General features: G+C 37.8%; 1 protein-coding gene across 1 annotated transcript in view; it reads left to right on the plus strand.

Annotated features, from left to right (window-relative positions):
* LOC126174324 (guanine nucleotide exchange factor DBS-like) overlaps positions 1-26,625 on the plus strand; it is a 377,138-nt gene extending 350,513 nt beyond the window's left edge. Inside the window, exons 21-22 of the mRNA XM_049921026.1 lie at positions 8,476-8,602; positions 19,022-26,625. Of these exons, the coding sequence (XP_049776983.1) occupies positions 8,476-8,602; positions 19,022-19,149 (255 nt within the window). The 3' untranslated portion in view covers positions 19,150-26,625. The remainder of the gene's footprint in view (positions 1-8,475; positions 8,603-19,021) is intronic.
* Positions 26,626-26,969: the final 344 nt, after the last annotated feature.

Raw genomic sequence — 26,969 nt, forward strand, 5'->3', positions numbered from 1 at the left:
AATTTACCAAAAGCCATATTATTGTAGAAATTTATTTTATAAACTTCTTATGTGCTACCAGTTTTGACATTACATTGACGACTATGACGTGTGGGGCCTGAAGATGGCATCAATGTAATGCCGAAACTGGTAGCACATAAGAAGTTTATAAAATAAATTTCTACAATACATGCGGCTGTTGGTAAATTATTGCATCAAGAAATACATGCCAGCCGTTGTCCCACACTCCATAATGGATCAATGAAGATTATCTCTACAGTGGTGCATAAAATTCACTGGATGTAAATTGTCTGATGGAAAATTTTTGGTTGGAATGTCTGACCACGCAATACCATTGGTTGAATAAAGATTTTTGTGAATACAATTTTCCTGAACTACTGAAATTTAGCATACTGTTTTTCAACCTTTAAAACTACTGAAGTTCTCTTCATTTTTTCCTCTATGGCCTTCTGCTGAACTCTGATATCAATAACATTCTTCTCCTGATTTGCAGATTGGGCAACTAACTCATTTTCTGAAACAATAAATTTATTTTCTAAGACAGTGACTTTTTAATCCATCTGACAACCCATTTTTTAGCTCTGAAACCTGATTACTAGGTTGGTCTAGTTGGTATTGTACCGTGTCCATTTTACTATTGTTTTCAGTTTTTAGGTCATTAAATTGTCCTTGTAGTGAAGTAAATTTGCTATCATTGTCTGTCCTTATTTCAGTTAACTGCTCATTCACTGCACTACATTTGCTATTGCTATCTGTTTTTATTTCTGTAAACCTGATCATTAACTACACGAAATTTGCTATTGTTGTCTATCTTCATCTCCTCTAATTTTGCTAAAATCAACTGCAAAATATGAGTTTTCACTGTTTCTTTGCTGACTACACTTTCACTTGGTTCAAACATACCTAGGCTGGGTCCTACAGCTTTCATTTCATCCTCACTACCCTCGCCTCTATTCATTTTCCTAGCAATCATGAGTCCACAAGAAAAAAAAAAAATTCACAACTAGTTTGTATTCTCCCCCCCCCCCCCCCCCCCCCAATTAATGTCCTTCATTGTAGATTTAAAGTTCTCATTCAATTCATCTGGTCCGTCTTTGTTCATAGTATCTTGTCACTGTTGATACAAATTTATTGGGTAGTCCTAGGGTCTTCTTTCTTCGAGTGATTGGCAATTGACACAACTTTTTTTTTTTTTTTTTTCTGCAATAGACAAAACTTCATTATCAGTCAAATGATCACAGCTGATGGCCACATTCGAAATCTTACCCTCCCATACATCACTATTAAATTTTTCTTAGTGTCTTCATTAGTTTCAAAAGCTTCGAGAGGCGTAAGACTTACAAGAGAAAAACAGTTTACTTATCTTCATTTTTTCTTGTTTCTGGCTGCAGTTCCTGCGTCTAGGGGTGTGTTCTTGCGGCTGAAATTTGGCTTAGTGGGTTCCAGATGAAGTTTTGCCTGTATTACTCTTGAATTTTAGCTTTGTCGTATTTTTCAGTATCACACAGTCTTTACAATTTCCACTTCTATCACACTGAAAATTACATTCTTAGTGTCAATCATAAAAACACATCTGTTTCCTTCAGAGGCAGGCACACTACTACTGCGTACATTTTGCGGTACTAACAATATTCCAAAGAGTTTAGAAAGCAAAAGAGTTACAAACTTCCTCAACAAAGGTACGAGGGCAGTTCAATAAGTAATGCTACACATTTTTTTTCTGAAACAGGGGTTGTTTTATTCAGAATTGAAATACACCAGGTTATTCCCCAATCTTTTAGCTACACAACACTATTTTTCAACGTAATCTCCATTCAATGCTACGGCCTTACGCCACCTTGAAATGAGGGCCTGTATGCCTGCACGGTACCATTCCACTGGTCGATGTCGGAGCCAACATCGTACTGCATCAATAACTTCTTCATCATCCGCATAGTGCCTCCCACGGATTGCGTCTTTCATTGGGCCAAACATATGGAAATCTGACGGTGCGAGATCGGGGCTGTAGGGTGCATGAGGAAGAACAGTCCACTGAAGTTTTGTGAGCTCCTCTCGGGTGCGAAGACTTGTGTGAGGTCTTGCGTTGTCATGAAGAAGGAGAAGTTCGTTCAGATTTTTGTGAACAATTGTGACAGCACTACCAACAGAGATGTCAAGTTGAGCACTGAGTTGTTTGATGGTGATCCGTCGATCATCTCGAACGGGTGTATTCACACGCTCCGCCATTGCAGGAGTCACAGCTGTGCACGGCCGGCCTGCACGCGGGAGATCAGACAGTCTTGCTTGACCTTGCGGCGATGATGACACACACTTTGCCCAACGACTCACCGTGCTTTTGTCCACTGCCAGATCACCGTAGACATTCTGCAAGCGCCTATGAATATCTGCGATGCCCTGGTTTTCCGCCAAAAGAAACTCGATCACTGCCCGTTGTTTGCAACGCACATCCATTACAGACGCCATTTTAACAGCTCCGTACAGCGCTGCCACCTGTCGGAAGTCAATGAAACTATACGAGACGAAGCGGGAATGTTTGAAAATATTCCACAAGAAATTTCCGGTTTTTTCAACCAAAATTGGCTGAGAAAAAAAATGTGTTGCATTACTTATTGAACTGCCATTGTAGAATCTTTACCAAATTATATTATCATCTTATAAATGAATCCAGAAATAAATTTAATAATTCACATTAGATTGTGCAATTAATAATACAAATTTTTAGGTATGCCAGAAATTCCGTAATTTCAAATATTTCTAAAAGAAGAGTAATTTCAGCTGTACATATCTATTGTACCAAATTAATTTCTTTTTATACATTTTAGCCTGAAATATAATACATCGTATACAAATCAAATGAATTTCTTTCAGTGAAACAGCCGACAATGTTCACCTATGCAAGAGTTAAAATACCTTTTGGTATCACGTATTTCTACAAAGGAGGAGGTGGGGGGGGGGGGGGTGGGGGCAGTGCTCGAGGAGGGTTTCCCATTACAACACGAATGGTGCACAACTTCCAGATAGGATTCCTTACCAGTTGTACGACCATAAGACAGGAACTTGTGATGTACTATCTCTTTGAATTGATGAAAACAATGAGAAGAACCTTCACATATGATCGAACTTTTGGATTTTTTTTCAGTCTTGGCTCTTGATGCAGTTTCCATTGGGACAATTGTGCCTTTGTTTGGACGTCATACCCATATACCAATGTTTCATCACCTGTTATAACGTTCTTCAGAGGTTCTGGATCATTGTTGACTTCATTCAGCAATTACTGAGCGATGACTATTCAATGTTGTTTTTGATCGAAATTCAACAGTTTCAGAACAGAATTTTCTGATACACATAAAATACCCAAAACATTGTAAAAAATTGCATGGCATGAGCCAAAGGAAATGCCAACATCATCAGTACCACTCTGATTATGGTTCGGCAATTTTCCAGCACCATTTTCTGCACTTGTTCCACATTGTCATAAAGTAACTGATGTGCTGGAGTGTCCAGGGCAGTCATCATCTTCTAGACTCTCATTGTAACATTTATACCACTTATTAATTCTTGTCTTAAGCGTAGTAGATTCATCAAAAGCCACAGTCAACATTTCAGGTGTGTTGCTGCACTTTATTCCACTTATCAAGCAAAATTTAATGCAAATTCTTTGATCCACCATTTTTAAAGTAAAATTTGCTGAGCACCACAAAACATGTACAACCTTTTCGACTGTAGAAACTAAACTGGATATCAAAACAGCTGAAAATGCAAACATACCTCAGGAAAAAGTGTAGCAGCAAGATAAAAAATATTTGAAAACCAGATGTATGAAGCCTGCAAATTTAAAAAATTCCCGTTACTCTTTGATCATACCTCAAAAGCCTGCCTCAAATCAGTTCTCAACAAACAGGCCATTCAGTTGCTTCATGCAACCAGGAACAACACTTCTCAACAGTTCAATATCTCTATTCTTGTTTGCAGTGTGAAAGCTGTCACTCCTATATGGGGACTATTTTGCTGTACTGTTCATGTAGTATGTGTCTGATTTTCTCTTAACATTCATCAGGTCATTTTTCATATGGTTTTGGGAATCTATAGCTACAGAATCCATGTAAAAAAATTCTCTTGGTATTCAAGAGCCAAGTTAAAACTTGATCTTTTGAATACATTTACCAACTTCTTTGTCAGAAGGTAATGGTGAATATCTTCGAAACTTCATGTTTTAACTTAGACATGATGCAGCTTGAACAACAAGATAGTTTCATACAAAGCTATTCTCAATGTTTATTCCACACAGTATTTATTGGCCTCATCTTTAAATACGCAAAAACTCGATAAAATTGTTGCCTGTTCTGGAATGGATTCTATCAGGTTGTAGAACGGGGCTGGCCATGGTGTGCTAAACTTCAGGTGGGACAGGTGTGCAGGCCATGTGTGGGCTAGGGCTCAACCTGTGTTGGCTTTGCTCGTTCCTTTTTGGCAGTACTCAATACAGTGCAACATTTCATTAGTATTGTGGTGAGGCAGTTTTTGGCCTCCATAACTATCTTCAGATTGGCGGAATTGTGGTGTCATTGTTGTTTACCCTTTGCTGCAGTAGAGTCTCGATAGTTCGAGGTGAACGGGACCGGAACCATTTCGAACTATCGAATACTCGGACTATCGAAATTTAAATGGGAAAAAGAAATATTATGAAATTGTAAGTAATACAGGTCAAAATATGAACTTTATTAAAATAAAAGTATTTACACATGCATTTGCATTGGCAGAATAACAATAATTATTTATTTATACAAGTATTAGTGAAGTGTCTTTTGTTTAGCGAAGCTGCAGTGTTTCCTCGCGGCAATGTCACGCCAGCGTTTCAGGAGCAGTAGGTCAGTTGGTGTCGCCTCAGGCTGTTGTTCTATGTAACATGTGGCGGCCTCGAGAGCAGCGTAGCCATCAGTGTGACTCATCATTGGTGCAGCCTCTGCCTCGTCATCCTCATCACTCTCACACTGCGATGGAATGTTAAACATGTCAATTATAGAAGAGTCTGTCACTTCCAACTGTTCGTCCGAATTTAACCACTTGCCTACTTCCACCTCTTCTGCCTCTTCACACCCTGGCAATCTTCTGATTAAATTACACAATGGTTGATCGTCCTCATCTGCTAAATCTTCAGTTTTTGTGTCTGACATACTTTCCTGTAGAATTTTCCTCCATGACTTAGAAATTGTGTCACTTTATTTTGCTCCAAGATTCGCTAATCCAGTACACGACGTCCTTCAAAGTCACTTGCTTCAAAGCTCCTGCAATGCTTTTGTTGTCTTTGGAATGCAGGATTGACTGTAGCAATACCCGTCGATACTAGCGGCAAAGTTGTCATCTTCTTCCTGCAGCTGGTTTCTGAAAAACAAAGCTTTTTCTTGTAACATTGGGCCAGATATCAGAGCACCCTTCTGTCTCTCTTGGGTAAACCATATGAACAATGCCTCACTTGTTTCTTCGAAGTCTGACTTCTTTATACTTCTTTGATTGAGAGGTTCGTGTGAGCATTTCTGTGAAGAAAACTGTTCCAATTTAAGTCGGTTTCTTTGCCAGTCACCAACAGTAATGTCACTGACACGATATTCGAGAGCAAGTTTTTTTATTGTTTCTCCTTTGTCGAATCATCTTAGTGCTTCTAATTTTAGATGCAAAGGCACAAATTTCCTCTTTTTTTGTTATAGCACTTATGTTTGTAAGGTGTACAACAGAACACACAGTCAACAAACAAAACGACACACAACACTGTACAGTACAGGTACCGGGAACTACAGCAGTGTATGAACTTCCCAGTTTTGATCAGTAGCAACCGGAAGCATTCGGGGTATTTCGTGCCATACTGACAACAGACGTTCATGCAACAGGGCAGCGAGCTAATCATCGGTGTTGATTGCATTGTTGTCTGCTTTGTCACTGAGCTGTACTCTCCCAATCTATCTTTTGCAGTGATGTTTTCATTATTTATCATGTCAGTAAAAAAAAGAAAGTAGATCGTTGCAACCTTTTTTTTTTTTTTTAAAAAAAAAAAGAGACTCGAGCTATAGAGATTTTATTGTATTTGTTCGTGGTGTGAAGATCATTCCCAGCTCCAGTGGCTGTTTGCACAAAAAGAGGCAGTCTAGCGGTGTGTTATCACAAGCCATAAATAATGAACGGGAATGACAGAATACAGGGATGAGAATTTTGTGTCTATATATATCTCCAAATACGCACACAATTCTCATCTCTATATTCTATTCTGTCATCCCATTCCTTTTAGTCTATTGGATAGCAAAAACTAACATTTTTCTTACACCAGGCGCATGTGCCCCCCCCCCCCCCCCCAATTCCTCCTACACACACACACACACATACATTCTGTACATCAAGAAGAAATTTGTGCACTAAATTTGAGCCTGCTGTAAGGAAAATGTTAGTTTTTGCTATATAGTAGACACTTTGTTTTTGTGATGACTAGGAAATAAAAAGTTTAGTAAAATATATGGGGTGTTACAAAAAGGTACGGCCAAACTTTCAGGAAACATTCCTCACACACAAATAAAGAAAAGATGTTATGTGGACATGTGTCCGGAAACGCTTAATTTCCATGTTAGAGCTCATTTTAGTTTCGTCAGTATGTACTGTACTTCCTCGATTCACTGCCGGTTGGCCCAATTGAAGGAAGGTAATGTTGACTTCGGTGCTTGTGTTGACGTGTGACTCACTGCTCTACAGTACTAGCATCAAGCACATCAGTACGTAGCATCAACAGGTTAGTGTTAATCACGAACGTGGTTTTGCAGTCAGTGCAATGTTTACAAATGCGGAGTTGGCAGATGCCCATTTGATGTATGGATTAGCACGGGGTAATAGCCGTGGCGCGGTACTTTTGTATCGAGACAGATTTCCAGAACGAAGGTGTCCTGACAGGAACACATTCGAAGCAATTGATCGGCGCCTTAGGGAGCACGGAACATTCCAACCTATGACTCGCGACTGGGGAAGACCTAGAACGACAAGGACACCTGCAATGGACGAGGCAATTCTTCGTGCAGTTGATGCTAACCCTAATGTCAGCGTCAGAGAAGTTGCTGCTGTACAAGGTAATGTTGGCCACATCACTGTATGGAGAGTGCTACGGGAGAACCAATTGTTTCCGTACCATGTACAGCGTGTGCAGGCACTATCAGCAGCTGATTGGCCTCCACGGGTATACTTCTGCGAATGGTTCATCCAACAATGTGTCAATCCTCATTTCAGTGCAAATGTTCTCTTTACAGATGAGGCTTCATTCCAACGTGATCAAATTGTAAATTTTCACAGTCAACATGTGCGGGCCGACGAGAATCTGCACGCAGTTGTGCAATCACGTCATCAACACAGATTTTCTGTGAACGTTTGGGCAGGCATTGTTGGTGATGTCTTGATTGGGCCCCATGTTCTTCCACCTACGCTCAATGGAGCACGTTATCATGATTTCATACGGGATACTCTACCTGTGCTGCTAGAACAAGTGCCTTTTCAAGTACTACACAACATGTGGTTCATGCACGATGGAGCTCCTGCACGTTTCAGTCGAAGTGTTTGTACGCTTCTCAACAACAGATTCGGTGACCGATGGATTGGTAGAGGCGGACCAATTCTGTGACCTCCGCGCTCTCCTGACCTCATCCCTCTTGGCTTTCATTTATGGGGGCATTTAAAAGCTCTTGTCTACGCAACCCCGGTACCAAATGTAGAGACTCTTCATGCTCGTATTGTGGACGGCTGTGATACAATATTCCATTCTCCAGGGCTGCATCAGCGCATCAGGGATTCCATGCGACAGAGGGTGGATGAATGTATCCTCGCTAACGAAGGACATTTTGAACATTTCCTGTAACAAAGTGTTTGAAGTCACGCTGGTACGTTTTGTTGCTGTGTGTTTCCATTCCATGATTAATGTGATTTGAAGAGAAGTAATAAAATGAGCTCTAACATGGAAAGTAAGCATTTCCGGACACATGTCCACATAACATATTTTCTTTCTTTGTGTGTGAGGAATGTTTCCTGGAAGTTTCGCCGTACCTTTTTGTAACACCCTGTACATTATTCAAAAATTATCATAAGAACTGTGCTGCAGGAATTGTTATAAAATATCTCATGTCAACAAATTAAAGCCACGGTGGATGGAAGTCATCTGTAATGTAACATTATGCACTGCCTTGATTTTCTTTCCTCTGCTAGTCACTTGTGTAAAATTTACATCTGTACTAGTTTAGCTGTCAATATGAATTGCAAGTTTTCAATAAATTAATGATTTGAGACATTTCTGACATGGTTTAAGTGCTAATTAAGAATTAATGTTGTTGATATTCCAACCTTTAGTTTCTATACAAATTAGTAATTTACTGTACTAACAAAACTCTAGTTTTGTATTTAGATTAACTGAAATGGGCCATTCTGCAATACCTGACTGACTGGTTTTTTTTACAGGGAGGTAGGTATGTAGCTCTGGCTGATTACTGTGCAATGGGGCATAGTGAAGTCTCCATGCATGAAGGTGATACCGTTGAATTATTGAAGGTTGGCTGTGGAGGATGGTGGTACATCAGAGTATCAGGTCTGTTGATGTCACAGCAAGGCTTGCTCATGTGTTGGTGAAATTAATTTCCTTTGGATTTTTTTATTCAGCTAATTAAAGTATGACAGTTAATATTTTTAGACGACTCCCCACAACTTATATCAAGAAACATTCATTCTTTGAAAAGAAGGAATGTCATCCTCATCTCCAGCTTCTTGCAACATGTATTCAGAGAATCATTTTATTGATGCTCATGTAGGTCCACATCAGTTGCACACTCCTCTAGTTGTACAAGGAAAAAAAAAAAAAAAGTAGAAAAAATATCACCAGTGGAAGGCCTAGCTGGATTTCGTTTCAGTTCATGTTTTCTCAAATCATTCAAAACCACATTGTTATGGAACCAATATCATGTCAACTAAGTATTACATAAAGTAAAGAAAAGGCAACCACTCATCTTCCGCAGAGTGATGTGTGATGCATACACACATGCAGCAGGACATATTAACTAGCTTTTGAGCCCTGGGTCATCTTGTGTCAGGAAGTACACACATTCACACACACAACCGCACAGACACCCAAATGCTTACTACTGCAGCTGCAGTTCGTCATTCGCAAATATGATGATTACTTTGGTGGGGCAGTTTAGTGTAAATTTCAGTGGTATTTGAATTTTAGGAATTTCAAGTAATTTGGCTATGTGGTAATATGGAGACTGCTTTCATCAAAAACCTAATAGTTTTAAATCCTTTTCTTTCGAGATTGCCTGTGGAAATGTAAATATTTATGTAAATATTTATGTTTCAGTTATTAGTTTTCCTTGGTTGTTCTCTTTTCTTATGTTGGTGTAATACGTATCAAGATATACACAGTGAAGACATTAAGGTCCAGTACAGACTTTCCTTTTTAAAGTGTGATTGTGGTGCAGTGTCTACTGGCAGTAAAGAAAGTGTACATCGCACTTTGTCCACAGTCCTAGCACTATAAAATTTTATCATAAAGTGCATTATCAGAAAAGATACGCATCCATAACTTATCTTCATTTTTGGGTCATCCTGGTAGAGTTGTATTTTGTCACCAGTTACAGGCTCTTGATTTTGACCTCCTGAACGTATATTTACAAATTTCTTTGTATGCAGTGCATTAAATACAGACTCCCTTGTCCATGGGCAAGTATCTGACTGAAAACCTGACTGAACAAAAATCCTCCTGAAAGATATTAGCAATGACCACAGCACCAAATGTGAATGCACTAATTCTTGATTGCGTCATCCTCACTCATTCTCTAAATATAAAATACATTTTCTACAGTGTGAATGCTACCTTTCAAATTTTTACAAAAACAACGGGGAAAAAACTCCCTTTTCCTACCATCCATTTGATTGTTTCTCATTACATTCAACTTTGAAATTTAAACGGTTTTCCTCATATTCAAGACAATCCTAGAAATGTTTTATCCACTCATATTCTAGTACAAAACATGATTCTGAAAGGATTCAGTAGATTTCTCATGTGATGAATATAATGTCTAAGCATAGTTTGCTTGACATTAGGGAACAAAATATGTTTCAGGCAATAAACAGGGTCAAATAGGCAATTAAGTATTAATTAGAAATTTTTCTCTATCAAATAATCAACTGTATGTCATGTTACATGACAGATTTCTTTAGGAATAAGAAGGACATGACATTTTCATTACTAATTTCATTGATAACTTGTGGCAAACAAATTATTGTATACCATTCACCATCAGTTATCCTTCACTCCCCTAAAGCAGTGGTTGTGATGTGAAGAGTGTATCCAAAGCAACAAGCAATTTTGTTTTCCATGAAAGCGCTGTGGAACATATCACTTTTGTTGATTTTGGTTCATCTTGGAACATCCAAACAGTTGACTGTAGCTTAGTTACTGACTTAGTCTGACTCGTCAGTGAACGAAGTGTACAAATATGTACAATTTTTGCCTCCTGTAATAATGTTGTATGTCGATTCTGCATTTCCTCACACTAGTTGATGTGAGCATCACTATAGACAGGTCTCTTTCACACCTATATCTTCAAGCAACGTCACTATAGACAGGTCTCTTTCACACCTATATCTTCAAGCAAAATCGAATGTACCACAGCCTTCAACGTGTCCACGGATGCCCTCCTCTCACGGCAAGTCACAAGCCTCTTCTCCTATTGTTGGGCAGCATCGATATTTTTTGAAGTGATGTATGATTTTGGTTGACCATCATGAAATTCATCACTGGCTGAAGCACAACTGCAAATTCTGCAGACCAATAAACCTCCTTTTCTGAAAGTGATTGGTTACCAAAAGTTAAACAAAGTGTTCCGAGATGTCATTGTTGATTTAGGCCATTACAAAAATCATAAAACCATAGTTCAGCAAAAACCTTCATGTGAATTTTCCATTGTTACACAACACTGATTCTTTAAATGCTGTCTAAACAAATAACTTTCCCAAGTTCTGAATTGCCCTTTTTAAGAACAGTAGATGACAAATATTAAAACTTCAGCACTGTCTAGCAGTCATTTGTAAAAACTTAAAAGGCAACTCTCATAGCATCTGTTGCCGAGCTCCTGAAACAAATTTCATTTTCACATAAATTTTATGTATGATTTTATGTATGACCTAATAGAATACTGTGAGCATAATAGCAAAAGATTATGCAACTTCCATATAAGCTACTCACCGGTTGTAGTTTAACTATCTCGGAAATTGTGGGAAGTCATCATGCACTTAATCTCTCCTCCTATTACATGAAATTCTGCATCTTTCTGTTTGCTGCTCATGTTTGGTCTACCGATGTAAAGTGTTTTCTTTATATTTCTATTTTTGGCACCATTGTTTTATGCTATGTGTAAAATGCACAATTTATTCCTGAAGTGAATGTAATCTGTGATTGGATCGATGGTGAGAAGATATTAAACTGCACCCAACTCCCTACACCAAAATTAACTGAATTTAGCACGAATTTGTGACCGACTGTTAGGACATGTAAAAGTGTTCTTGATTATTATATTAATTTATATGGCCATGTTCAAGTTATATTTTTCACTTTTGTTTTAAGTGGTCACCTCCATTAAATTAGCGGTACTGTTTTTAGAGTTTATATGGTGATCTTTGATGAACAGTGTCGGTTATTGAACTTACCATGACTTTTCTTAACATCTTTGCAATTAGTTTTTAAGAGGAGAGGATTTGGTTCATGGATATGGTGGTTCTTCCACAGTAAAATATTTTATTGTTGCAAATACTTTTGGATTAAAGGAGACCACTCACCAAAAACCAGAAGCATTGAGTTACTGACAGGTGTGTGAGTGCATGCACATGCTTGTGAGCCCATACCCACACAACACACTGCCAGTTGAGGTGGCAGTTGTGTTGGGTGGGGTTTGTTGAGGGAGGGTGGGGGAAAGAGAGAGAGAGAGAGAGAGAGAGAGAGAGAGAGAATACAGCAGTTATTGAACCAGTGGGGAGCGGCGCACACTGCAGGTAATGTGGGGGCGACAGAAGGGACGAAGAGGATAACTGTTGGGTTTAGGATGTGGAGACAGTGGGCTACAGCTTACGGGAGTCAAGGATTTGTTGCATGGATAACTCCCTTCTGCATAGTTCATAGAAGCTGCTGGTAGAGGCAAAAATCCAGATGAACCAGGTTGTGAATTTGGGCATGATATGCTCAGCTGGATGTTGTACCTCCAGGTGGTCAACTTTGTTCTTGGCAACAGTTTGGCAGTGACTATTCATCCTGGTGGACACCATATTAACATAATAAGGCTGTGAAGATTTTGCAGCACAGCTGGTATATGACATGGCTGTTTTCACAGGTGATGGAGGTAGAATAAGCCTGTGACAGGACTGGATTAGTAACTGCTGGGTGGGTGGATTGGGCAGGTCTTGCACCTTGGTCTGTCTCAGAGATATTATCCCTGTGGCAAGAGAATGGGAGTAAGTGGGGCACAGGAATGGACTAGAATGTTGCGTAGGTTGGATGGATGATGGAACACCACTTTAGGAGGAGTGGGATGGATCTTTAGCAGGATGTTCCTCATTTCAGGTTGACATCAGAGAGTGGAGCGTCCCATGTGGGCACCCATGGCTCTGCCACGGATTTGTTTCCTTCTAAGGAAAAGTGGTTGTGAGTCAGGATATAGTTGGTAGGGTGTACAAAGTGCTATCAAACAGTAACAGGATTTTTTTTAAATTTCACGAGCTTTGTACATCTGATTTTCAAATATTTTTTATCTGGTTGGTGCACATGTTCCTGATGTATGTTTGTATATTAGCTGTTTTGAATATTTAGTTTATTGTTGACATTTGAAAAGATTATACATGTTTTTTAGAGTGCTCGGTGAGTTTTCACATCACATACTTTATGACAATGTGGAAGAACTAAAAAAAATGGCTCTTTAAAATCGCCATATCACCATCAGAGGGGTTGCTGATGATGTTGGCATATCCCTTTGGCTCACGTCAACCAATTTTCCAGATATTTTGCATTTGACATGTAGCAGCAAAATTTGGTCCAAAATTGTTGAATTTTGACTATCACATAGCCATCGCTCAGGAACTGCTGAATGAAGTCAACAATGATCCAGAACCTCTAAAGAACATGACGAAACATGGGTAGATGGGTACCACATTGAAACCAAGGCCCAATCATCCCACTGTAAACTGCTTGAAAGGCCAAGACCAAAAAAAAATTCGACAAGTTGAATTGCGTGTGAAGGTTCTTCTCACTATTTTCTTTGATTCAGTGGGATAGTGCATCATATGCTCCTGCTCTGTGGTCGTTTGGTCAATAAGGAATACTGTCTGGAAGTTAAGCACATTCGTATGAATCAATTCAAAGAAAATGACCAGAATTGTGGCAAAACTACTTTTGGTAGTTGGATCATACTCCTGCTGTTTCCTCAATGCTTATTCACGATTTCTTGGCAAAAAACAAAAATGTTATGTTGTCTCGGCCACTGTATTTGTTGGGTGTGGCATCCTGTGACTTCTTTTTATTTCTGAGGCTCTAGAGAACCATGAAAAGAAGTTATTTTGTCATCACTGATGCAATAAAAACTGAATTGCCAAAGAAGTTGGGCACTTCAATGAAAAGTGGGTGCCAGAAGTGCTTCCAAGATTGGAAAAAGTGCTAGCACAAGAGTACTATATCTGAGAGGTTTACTTTGAGAGGGACAAAGTTGATGTTGATGAATTAAGATTCCTTAAGAATAAAATATTCCTCTTGTTTTTTGATTACACCTCACATAAAGAATGAGCTGGTGGGTTTAAAGTCGGAAGAATGTTCAGAGAGGTTAGTGTTCAATATCAGCAAGGCTATGGGTGTGAGTGTATTGGAAGATGACATCAACAGTGAGGAGTAGCAATACAGGAGATAAAGGGGTGGGGGGACAGTGGAGAGTCAGTGAAGGAAGAGGTTAATATCTTTGATGTGGGAGGCTATGTTTTAGGCAATTGTTTGGAGGTGTTTCCCAACAAGAGTGGAAATTCTTTCAGTGGGAGCACAATAATCAGCCACAATGGGGTGTCCAGGATTGTTGGATTTGTGGATTTTGGAGATCATGTAGACGTTGGCTGTGTGGGGTGTTGTTGGGGTGAGGAGGGAGATAGACTTGGGGATCTGTGGATTTCGGTAGCGATTGTAGGTTATGTTGGACTTCTGGGATTGGGCCTCTGTCAGTGGAGAAGTCAGACACTTCGTGGAGATCTTCTGTCAGAAAGTCACTGCTAGTTGTCTTGACACTGATAGTGTCTGTGTCTTGACGGAGGATGATTAGGTCAGGATCTGTTTTCAGGTTGTGTATAACTGTCCTTTCTTCTGCTGGAAGGTTAGTGCTCTTAGGTAAGGACTTGGGGAAGGATGGTGAGGCAAAGTTGGAGGTACGGAATTTAGGAAAGATGACAACGGTGCAGTTAGCTGGGGCGGAGGGTGGGGGGAGACCATGGTTGCATGGTGGTATGAACTGAAAGAGGCATTGTTGGAACTAAGCTGGCTTTGGTTGTTGTGATTGGTGGCAAAGAAGTGTTTCCACTGTGTGGATCTGGAGCAGGAGAGTAGGTATTTGACAAGTCCAGCCTGGTTGTACTTAAATGTGAGGCTGAAGATGAGGCCTTTGGGTAGGACTGAAACTTCTGTGGACTGAGGTTTTTGGTGGAAAGGTTAACGAAAGTGTTGCTTACATTCTGTATTTTGTGAGTGCTGGGAGGAAGTTTCGGATGATATCATACATTGAAAAGGTCAGCTAGACAGTGTCTGGGTGCCATGAAGGATTGACGAGGGGTTCGCTATAAGGGGGATAAGTGTTGGTGGGAAGTGGTGACCTAAGACATCTCTCCCCTTCCCCCCATTTATCTCCAGGATCCATACGAGTCCCTGTGGGTGCCACCTCCCTGTACACCAACATCCCTGATTTTCGTTGCCTTGCTGCTATCGCACACTACCTCCACTACCTCTCTGAAAATCCTTTAGACTCCAGACCCACCATATCATTTCTTATACATGTTACCACCTATAAGGGAGTGCTGAAAAGTAATTACTTAGAATTTTTTTATTCTTTTCTCAATATTGATTGAGGTGTTACATCGTGCATATTACTTGGTCGACTTTCCTGCTTCATTGACACAAGTTGCAATCCTGTGCTGCTAGAGGGCTCTCTCGATTGTAGCATGTAACATGGCAGTGTGACTGATGCATGAGAAACATCATGTTGTAATAGAGTTTTGAATTCAAAGAGTTTGTCCACACATGGAGCACCCTGTTCTTAAGCATAATGCCAGACAACACATGAGCACTGCAACATCTGGATCAGAGTGATGCCTTGGGTTCACTTTCATCGATCATCCTCTGTACAGCCCTGACTTGACCCCACCCGATTTTCATCTGGTTCCAAAACTTAAAGAACACCTTCAAGGACTTCAGTTTCATAGTGATGGAGCAATGCAAGCAGAGGTGAAGTTGTTTCTCTGTCAACAAAAGCAAACATTCTACAGTGACTGTATCAATGAACTGGTCTCTTTTCAGGAGAAATGTGTTTGTTGCCAGGGTGACTATGTTGAGAAATAAATAATTGCACATGAAGAATAAAGATGAAGGATGTTAATAATGTTTGCTTTATTTCAAAAACTTTGAAGAGTGTCTACATAAAAGATTCAGAGACATTACTTTTCAGCACATCCTCGTACATCCTGTTTCACAAATATTTTGAAGTGGATTATATAAACAAATCCACAGCACAGCCATGGGTACCTGAATAGCACCTACTAATGCCAACATGTTTTTGGGCTATCTATGGGAAACCATCCTAGTCTCTTAAAATTTCCAGCTCCTAAACTGATTCACATTAATTGATGATAGTTCATGGTCGACGCTCAGGGCCAAGACACTCTATCTTCATTTCTTCACAACCTCAACACCGTCTCTCCCATCCACTTCACCTGGTCCTCCTCCAACCAGTGCACCACTATCCTGGAGGTTGACAATTCTGTTCACATTAAACTGATTAAATATTAACAGTACCTGTATTTTGACAGTGCCATCCTTTCCACACCCGAAATTCCCTGCCAAACAGCCTGGCCACCAGTAGACAGTGGATCTGCAGTGATGAGCTCCCTTGTCCAGTAGGCTGAAAGTCTCTCAAAGGTGTGCACAGACAGACACTATCCCACAAACAGATTTCTCGTGCCATATTCTACCCCTCCCCAATATCCCCCCTCCCTCTTCCCCCAAGAACTGGCTAAAAAAGAAAGCCCACCTCCTCAACCAGTATTGCCCTGATCCTTCACACCCCTCCTATAAAGTGATGTCCTGTCACCCACCGTGCCTAAACATTGTCTTAGTCCATCTCTATGCCACCACCACTCCCAGCCCCTTGCTACAGGGATCATATCCCTGGGACAGACCAAGACACAAGACCTGCACAATCCAAACAGCCAGCACTTCCTATTTCTGGAATTAGGAACTCGCCTTTTCTGTATAAGTAGTAGTAGTAAATAATAATAGTGATGCTGTAACTGTTGGTTGGTAATATTTACTGACAAAATGCAACCTAACGCTAGATTGCTTACTTATGGCTATCCTGTGTGGCTGTTTTTAAATATGACTTTAAAAGAGAGAGAGATTATTAATTGATCACCGATGCGTTGGTTCTTGATTGTGTTCAGGAGACGTACGGATTGATTACGCGAATAATTGACCTTTTGACCCGGATTGCCTTCACGCAACAGAATCTTCAATGAAAATACCTAAGGGACTTATTTGAGTATAAAAATGGAAATGAAACAAATTAGTGGAATTTTGTAACAGAAAGATTAACAGATCAGAAGTTGAATACATTAGTGGTCTCCCAAATACAATCGAGACACCTCGATAAAGAGCGAACCTGTAACAAAGCTCATATACAATTTGAACATCATTTTTGATTAGTGGAAGAAAAGAATAAGTAGAAAATTACTGCATCATAAAATATTAATATATTTTGAACAAATTGGCATTAAACTTCTAAACATTGACAAATATACAATAAATGCATGACTTACATCTGATATTTATTTTGTGGATGGCACAGTCCAATAATCGCTGCTTTGTCAGTCCATTCCTTCTTAAAATAAAATGCCTTGTGTGTGCGTAAGTACATTGTATTCACACTCGAGTTACCGAAATGTTTGTTCGTCGTTTCACATAGTTTTTACACAAAATAAAAATACAACTTGTAGCAATGCTATGCATTACATCTTAACATGTTGACGACCAAAAATACAAGGGATAATGAAGTCTCTATAATATTTCTTGACAAAAGATGGATTGTTCTTTCTTCTGTCTCGCAGCTTCTTGCTATCAAGCGCTGCAGCAATGAATTTTAAATATCTGAGCCCAGTGGGTCATAGTGTTTATTTAGAGTATTTAAACGCTGGACGCGTGTCTTAGTATAGGCACACATTAAAAAAAAAAATTAATTCATCTCTTTACTCTCGCGCTGTGATGCTTAGCATCTTTACGAACTACAGCTCGTTGGCTGTCCTTTTCTTTAATGACAAATATCTCACATGCAAAGTAGCTGAAATCCAATAATATTACATACTCCAGTCCTGCCACAGGCTTATCCTACTGTATCTGATGCTGGGTCTCCTGTGAAATCAGCCATATCATATACCAACAATGCTGTAAACACTGCACAGGTGTTTGTGTCAGTACGACTACCAGCCAGCTGTTCACCAGGATGAATGGGACTCACCAACTGTTGCCAAGAATAGGGATGACTACCCGGTGGCACAATATCCAGCTGAGCGTAACATGCCCAGTTTCACTGACTGCATCACATCCTGATCATCTGAATCCTTCCATCCTCCAGCACCTTCTCTGAATAACGCAGATGGGTGTTATCCTTGTGACATGTACTTCTCTCCCATAATCGTCCTGGCCTCAATCTCCAGCAACCCACTGTCCCCACACCCTACACTCAACAGTTTTCCCTTCCCCATCCTGTTGCTCTCTCCCAGTTCACATCTTCACATCACTTTAAGTGTGTCTGCTTCCCATTGGCTTTGACAATCTCATGCATCACCCATGGACCTGCCATTCCTCCGTGTCACGTTGTTAGCCAGCAAACTGGCTGCCTCCCTCTGAATCAATAGCCACCCACCCCTAATCCCTCTTCCTGCATCCCAACTGTGTCCCCCTCTGCTCATCCCATTTGACATAACTCCGCCACAACATAGTCTATCTACTGAAATGCAGCCAGCAGTGGTGGCACTGTGTGTTCAGCTGTCACCATGTAGATTGTGTGTGTGTGTGTGTGTGTGTCTAGTTCGAAAAGGATTACACCAAAAGCTAGCCAGGTTTCCTTTCTTTTTGTGTGTGCCCATCGGTGACTCAGTGCTTCCACTTTTCAGAGTAGTCTCCTTTAATTGAACAGTATTCAATATTTACGTGCTACCAGAGCTTGCCTACTCCATCACATACCTCAATGTTACTTAAATTGATTTTTCAAAATCAATCCATTGACTCTTTTTAAGAATAATGTGTACCATGTGTGTCATTCCCACCCATCCTTTAGCAACCTCTCAAGGCACAAAGTTAAATTTCATATTCTTTCTCTTTTCTCAAAGCTAATTTCTCTATCAACATACTCGTATTTGGTAAACAAATTACTTATGTGCTTAATTGATATGTATGATAAAAGATATATGCACCACCTACTAGATAGCTGTTCTCTGTACTGATTACCACTTTGTTTCCAGAGCATACTTAGGGCTTTTATTGTTTAAATAATGTAATCATGTTTTATGATTTTACATTCCACGAGATGGAGTTCTCAGAAACCTCAGTCCACTATAAGAAAAGAAAGTGACAGCTGGAAGTTTGTGTGAAATACTGTTTTGATATCAGTACAATAATACACGTGTATTTGTCATTATCTGATGTTCCATTCTGTTTTGCTTGCAGCATCACAACTGGAAGGATGGGCTCCTTCTGCCTATTTAGACCCACTAGGTAGAAAATCTTCCCGAAATTCTCAGTCTCTTAGTGGTCGAGAGAGTGGAAGGTCAGCAGTAAATCCTCCAACGGAATAACAATGGAAATTCTTTTACATGCATCTGCTACCACCATTCCACTTAAAGTTACAGCAGGTTCCTTGTTGCCTTCATGAAGAAAATAAGCAAAAGGATTTAACTTGCATGGTGATTAAGTGTACTTAAAAATGAAGAAATTTGTACCCAAACTTTTTGACATTTTTGATGGTTATTATGATTTAGTATTCAAGGCAAGCAAACATTTCTGTACTCGATCAGAGTTCCTGTAAAACTGACAGATTTTGTTGCCGGAATAAGGTACAGGTCATAATTTGCTGTAACTTTAATTGTTAACTAGTGTGTAAGTGTATATAATTAAAATAGATAAACATTTTTAAGAAACATTTAATTATTTGATAGTCATATGTCAGGAACAATTCTAGTCCTGTGCACAAATGTCAAGGACACCAAAAAGTGTTTTGTAAAATTTTATATGCAAGATATGTGCAAAATTTATATTCTGTTAATATTTGCAGTCAGGGTTTAAAGGATACATTCCATACTGTTAAATGAACATTTAAACTTATTTTTATGGAAAACAGATACAGACAGTTGTTTTACAAACTGTTTGCTGTTTTGCTGTTCACCTGTTGCTAGTGGTTAAACAGTTTGTTTGTTACATGTTGTTATTAAAGATAATGTGGGAAGTAGTTATGGCTCAGAAATTAAAATATTTCTGTGCAGTTAAAGAATCTTGCCAAATTTTATAAAATTTTGGCTTTCATTGTATTTATTAAGGTGTGTGTGTGTGTGTGTGTGTGTGTGTGTGTGTGTGAGAGAGAGAGAGAGAGAGAGAGAGAGAGAGAGAGAGAGAGGTATGGGGATGCTTGAATGACTATGGGTATGAATTGTGCAAGCTTAATTTTGGTGCTTATGTGGAAATGTTCTGTGTAAAAATATATATGCCATTACAAGGAGATGTACATAGAGCATATACATTATCACACACACAGAGCGCTAACATATTCATCAAAATGGTGAACTGATTCCTCTATATAAACTGTAATGCGATTTTACTAAGTCATTAATACAGCAGTTAATATACCAGTACAGCCTACCATCCCTTATTATATTTCATAATTTATATATAAATTTATAGTACCTATGAAGATGTTTCTCATTTGATAAGCAAGTGTTTGTGTCATTTATGCACAAGTGTGTAAATGGTGATGCAGGGATGATTACAGTAGATGCTATTGAATTCCGTAGAAGTTACATAAGAGCCTCAGTTCCATTTTTAATGTTGCTCATATAATGAACAGCAAGATTTATGTCCAGTATCTTTTCAATGAAACACAAATATTCTAAGTGCCTTCAGGCTGATTCAGTAATACATCTGTTTTGAGTTGTTAATTGTCATTAAATTACGTAATTATACCTCTATTGCCGCCATATCCAGTGAAGAATGCTATCTGGAGCAATAAATTGTTGTACATCGTGCAAAGTTTGAGAGATTAGTTCCTTCTCTTACTTTCTTCTTTCAGCTTCTACACTGTGGAGGACATAAGAGTTTAGTATCTAATAATTTAAGGTTTCTCGGTCCTAAAAAAATTTCATTTGTATGCATTTATCTCAGAAAAATTGTGTGCGTTTGTTGAGAAAAGCCACTACTTTCTTAAAGTTTATTTTCAAAGGCTTTTACTAAGTAAAATAACTGATTTCTAAATCACCCTCAAGGAACTGTTGGGAGACTCTACAAACTTATTAATCCAGAATTATATACTGAACGATGCACTCTTAATGTGTTACATGCTAAATTGCCTAGTCAAAACAGGTATCATGTCTTCTTGTGTGATACTTGATTTTAATGTGGTCTTTTACAGAATTTTCATTAATTAATATGTAAATTTGTACCACACTTGAGACACCAACCTGGGTTTCCTTGCTTTTTTGTTTCTAGTCACCTGAGTTAACAGGCTGTCCTATTTCTGTGAAGAGACTTTATGTGATTATTCTATTTAGAACTTCTTGTAGTGTTTCTGTGAATCTACTTTGAACATTAAACAGCTGAAAATACCTGGTTATTTCCTTACTGAGTCAACTTCATACATAACTTTGTAGTTGAGACTCTTGCTGTCTAGTATTACTCAGAGGTTCAGTGAAAAATCCTTACTGATTATTTTATATAATAGTGTCTTCTTGTAAAGTCTCAAAAATTAAATGAACATGTTTAACCTGCAGTAAGGTGCTGGAATTTACCAGTGGCCTGTTCAGTTGGGGTAAATTCAGTAAAAAAGTATTTGAGGATACATGTTACTTCAGCTTATTTGGTGGTGCCCTGTTTGTAAACCATTTGCTACCTAGTCTTGCAGAGGAAATTGAGTATTTTTTTTCTTTGATTCTAAAATTCAGAGGTCATTGTTTTAGGAACTGCTAAATTCTTATTTACTAACATTTATTATGCAGAACATTTTGATATTATCAGCCCTGCCAACATTTACAAGCTAAAATCTGTTCTGCAGTTCAACACCTTTCTCAGGTGCAGCACTTTCTCTCTACATAATATTGTATTATTCACAAGTCATGAAAAAATAATTCGTCCAACAGTGACAACTTGAATGTCACCATCGAGTCATTTGATGTTTGTTGTGTTGACATGGCATTATTAAATTTGGATATCTGTGGGATTAATTTCAAGTCAGTCAATCAACTACTCTGGGATCTTCCTGCCTAATACAGTCATTGCTGAAAATCTCTCTCTTGTTTCTCATATCTGTTTTTTTAGTACATGCTGATTCCTGTAGACAACTTCTTAGTTTGGGAACTGTCTTTTCTATCTTGATAACTTCCAAAGTTTTACTCGATAGGAGACCAAAGCTTCAGAATACAGCATAGTAAGAAATATTACTGGCTGGGAAGAGAGACCACAAGGATAAGCACTTAAACTCAGAGCACCACATCAGAAAGCCATAATTCTTGAACCAAGATTATTCCCCAGGTTCTCACTGTGAAATTCTCCCACATAGAATACCATTAACAGTTTCTAAAATCACTCCATGATGAACATCCATGAAATGCAGTTCTGAAGCAAAAACTATTATTACACTCGCACAGCTGTAGCTTTGGAATCTCCTTCCTTAACTTAAGAGTTCACTATGAACTAAAGTTTGAGTTGGTGCTCAGTCACTAGATGAGTACTATTCATGATGAACACTGATCCCCCACTGTGAGTAGCAATAAATGTCTCACATGCTCTCTGGGAAATTTGACAACTGCCTTATGTGACTCCCCACCCAGCAAACATCAATTAGTTCATAAAGCACACAGTAACACCCATTAATTCTATCTTCATTGCGCTACTGATGCACCTCAAGCTGTACATTTGTATTTACTTTCTTTTTTTTCTTTCAAATTAAAAACAGTGTTGTTACATTGTGGTGGTGGTGGTGATTCAGTAATTATTCCATGCAGTTGCAATAACACAGCGACTTGAGGACATTCTCCTCTGTCATAATCATCTAGTTTCTGACAAGCAGTCTTTTCAGAATTCATAGTTTCTAGGCAGCTGCTGCTATATTCGTCGTAAAAGACACAATTGAACTATTCCCACACACTCACTTCTGCCTCCATCTCCTTTATACATAATAATGTTGCTGTATTTATTTTTTATTATTTTTTAACTGAGCACAGCTTCCCATGCCCTGTCCTCTTTTAGCACTTGAACAGACAAAATGATAGGCCTAAGTAAGATGTCAGATAAAAATGAAGTTTATATAGGGGTCACCCATTTAACTGCATTAGTGTTGAGCATATTTGATGGGTAAAGTGGAGAAACAACATTAATGTCCAATTGGTGACAGTGCACCTAAATACCTGTTGTAGGTATCAAAATCTATCTTATATTGTTTTGTGTGATGTCTGAAACCTATAATTAATTGCTATCAGTTGCTTTTTGAGGCCAACAAGAGTGTCTACTAAATGTCTGTTATGCTGTGTTTTCAATACTTGTCGTCCTGGTATAAGGTTTTGGTGTCTGTCATTACTATTCAGCTGTTGTTACTAGGGCTAACATAGACTGTAACACATGTCCTTGCAAATCTTTCCTGTATTTAGGTATTCTAAAATCTACACATTTTGGTTTTATGCTTTACAAAAGTCATTAATATTTTGTAGACAGGTACTTCCTTTCAGTCATTCAACAGAACAAGTTTGTGGTTAATTTTAGGGAGCTGCATTTGCTGGACTCATAATATTTCATATCAATTGTTTTTCCTTTCTCTTCTTTGATTCTCTTCTTGAGCTATGGAACAAAACAAGTATTGTTAAGTTGTGTGTAATGAGTCACGGAAACCAATCCACCAAATACAAATACTGAAAGAATTTCTACCAGTAATGAATTGAGAAGCTGAATATAACAGTTCAGTAATGGAAAAAGTAAATGCTTTTGTTGTGATAGGAATACCATTATAGTATGTGATACCTTAATCAGTCCATATACTGAAGTTTCAAACAATGCTAGGTAAAGAGGACTACTGTAATCATCTCTTTCACTCATATTACTTCAGTTTGTACCTTTTCTTAACAAGCCTTTTAATTTGATTTCAGGTTTTCTACAATACATTTTGCACACATACATTCCTTGATATTTTCTTTTGAATTGTATTACTTGAGAATATAGACAGTAATTGTATATTATATACATTTAAAGTACCAAACCAGGATTAGAAAAATCATGTTTTTCAAAAGTTGTTGTTACCCAAATTTAACATTTCCAAAGTAAGACGCTAAGAATGTGAATTTTAATTGACAATCAGTATTTAAATAAGTATTTATGACTAGTAATTCAAAGTTAGGTTGATGAAATTTGTGTTATGCTTGTGTGTTATCAAAACTTTAAGTGTGCATGTGTAAGAATATATCGTAATCATAAATGTATGCCACTATCTGTAAATCCATTTCAACAAAGCTGTTTTTGTACCATTTTGGCAACAAAAGATTGTAATACATTCCAGCTCATTACCTTTTAATACAGCAATCCGAATTTGTGTCATTGTGTCTTGAACAGTAATAACAGTGTCAATGACCTCTTCTGTATGTGTACTATAAACAAATGATGTACTTTAAAGATCAAAGTTCCCTTAATTTGTTAATTTGAACTTGGATTTTATGTCCATTTACCAACTAAGCATTCCTTTATAGATATCAGTACTGCTTTCTTGTGATAACATATTGTATTTTGTACTGTATTCAGTCCATTTATAACACTCACCGTCAACTTAGAATTTTTTAATGGTTCTGTAAATTAAATAAAGTACCAGTATTGCTGTAGTTGATAAGGTTCGAAAGGAAAAGTACAAATAATGCTAACGTCAGTAATGCTGCCTTGTACAACAGAAATTTGTAAATATTCCTACTTGTGGTGCTATAGTGACCTCCATCTTCCATGCATTTCACCACATGTAATTATGATCCATTAGATGAACTTGAGGTTCATGTTCTATCTGAATTTATTCAATTTGAATCCAAGTACTTCATTAAAGTGCAAGCTTCTCAGTCTTATGTTGCCTGGGTGGGTGACTTTCAGATAATTGATATGAAATTCATGAATGAAGACAGGAAAAAAATGGACCCTGTATGTTGAAGAAGATAGTCGCAGCAAGTACTTCATTCTCAGAGTGATTTGTGTACTGGAAATGCCAGCAAGATTATCTGATAGAAATAATGTCAATATAACTATTACAGCCTCCTCTTCAGGTTCATTTCTTACCAATGGGGAATTCTGTGGCTCCTGCTACACCCATTGTATTGCCATACCCATATATTTACAAAGATGTCTGTACCTTCACCAAATTAAAGTATCGGTACCTCAGGACCATTACTACCTTTTGTAGGCGTGCAGTTTTAGTACTTCTGACCACAAAATTACATGGCAATTCTTTTTTATTGTTGTCTTCCATTAAGTAAGATGAGAAAGCATGCTTTTCATACAGAAAATAAAACATTAATGTAAAGTTACAATACTGTACACAGCCCTACAGCTCCTGGAATGTTACTTAAGACTACGAAGTAGTATTTTGTATTAAAGATAAACAAGCCACTGAAACTGCCACTCTGTGTAAATTAGGTATAAATTCATGATCTATGCAGAGATAAGCCATGAGTCACATGTGCTGTACATTGATTGGGTTATGATCACCAGTAGGCTGCAAAACATTTGCAGAAGGAAGAAACTCTGTAACTTAACTTGCAAAAACAAATTATGAAGAGTTATCTGTTTAATTTGTTACGAAACAAACTGTTTTAAATTATTGACTTAAATTATCTGTGGTGTTCAGTTTTTTACTCAGATTTTGTATTATTTATTAAATATCACAAACAGTTACATTTTAGGGCTTTTTTTCTACATCTCATTATTTCTTTGATGATCGGAGTCTACAAGAAAGTATGGAAGGGGGCTGTTGAGAACTAACAAGTGATTTCTCTGCTTAGTTTTAATTTCATTTCATTAGAAATAAATAAATATGAAAAATGTATCCTGGCATGCTCAGAAATTCCTGCCAATAGCTGATATTATACTGCTAGTGCCACAACAATTAAATAAAAGCTCATTCAACTTATTATTTGTTCACAATTGTATTGAAATTGTCATTTCCTTTCAATGTTTATAATTTTCATGCCTTAGGAATGTATTGCTTTGCTTGATTTATTGGTAGCCTTATTTTTCATGAGGCATCACCCTCTTGCATTATTGATACAATCAATTTATTCTAACACCTTTCAGTATATTACTGCACATGACATTAGTTTTATTTGATCTTTATTTTATGTGTTCACGAATCTAGTCCACAGTAGAATGTATAGAGTGCTCATATTATTCAACAGTGATCATGTCATTCTGCATTGTCCTTGGAACTGTATAGTATGATGGGAGCAAAGTATAATTATTTTCTTAGGAAGTAAATAATATTCAGTGAAACACAACTTAGGGAACTCAAGGTATAAAACTTGAGACAAAAAAATTCTAGTAAAATGGCCATTTACAAAGATGACTATCCAGTCTGTAGGTATAATTTTTCAGATATATTTTTGGAGCATAGGTATTTCTTTTTTTGTGCTCATATTTAGTGTGTCAACATAATAAATAAAAGTGATGTTCCGACATTTGTGCTCTATATTATTGATATTGGGAACTCTTATAGATGATCTGCATTGTTGGAACATTTGCATTAACTACATAATTGTTCCTGGTAATATACAAATGTTTGATTTGTAAAAGCGACCATCAGTATTTGTTGTGCATGTTTGATAATGTTTCATCAATGTAACAATGTCTTTTCCAGTAACATAATGTTGCTTTCCTTTTATTTCTTATGCATTAAATACACCTTGAAATTTTTAGTACAAGTTGCGCTGTGTATAAAATATTGTTATCGTGATTCTCTCAAAAAAAAAAAAAAAAAAAACTTTTATATTGGTGATGTGTGTTTCTTTTCTGAAGACAGTGAAGTATTCAATTATATTCAGTGATGTTAAGCTTTTGAATAACATCTTTGCAACTTTTTATGTTGCAACTCTGACAGTATATTTGCGGAAAATGATGTGTCTGGATGTATATATATCAATGCCTGTTTCATAATTTGTACTAAAAATTTGGTTTTAAATTGTAATTCATTGAGACATACTATGTGTGAAAAGTACAAACTTTTATAAACAAGTATGAATGTTTTGCAGAAAACATGATCCAACCCTAATACTAGATGTGAAATACATTTCATATAACATTGGAAAATACTTGCATTGTTGCTTGTTTAGGTGAACTGCTCAGAAAACATTTTCATAATCAGGTTGCCATATTCATAATTTTTTGAAAAGATTCATTT

The sequence above is a fragment of the Schistocerca cancellata genome, chromosome 1 (assembly GCF_023864275.1).
Source record: "Schistocerca cancellata isolate TAMUIC-IGC-003103 chromosome 1, iqSchCanc2.1, whole genome shotgun sequence".
In the NCBI taxonomy this organism is placed as follows: domain Eukaryota; kingdom Metazoa; phylum Arthropoda; class Insecta; order Orthoptera; family Acrididae; genus Schistocerca; species Schistocerca cancellata.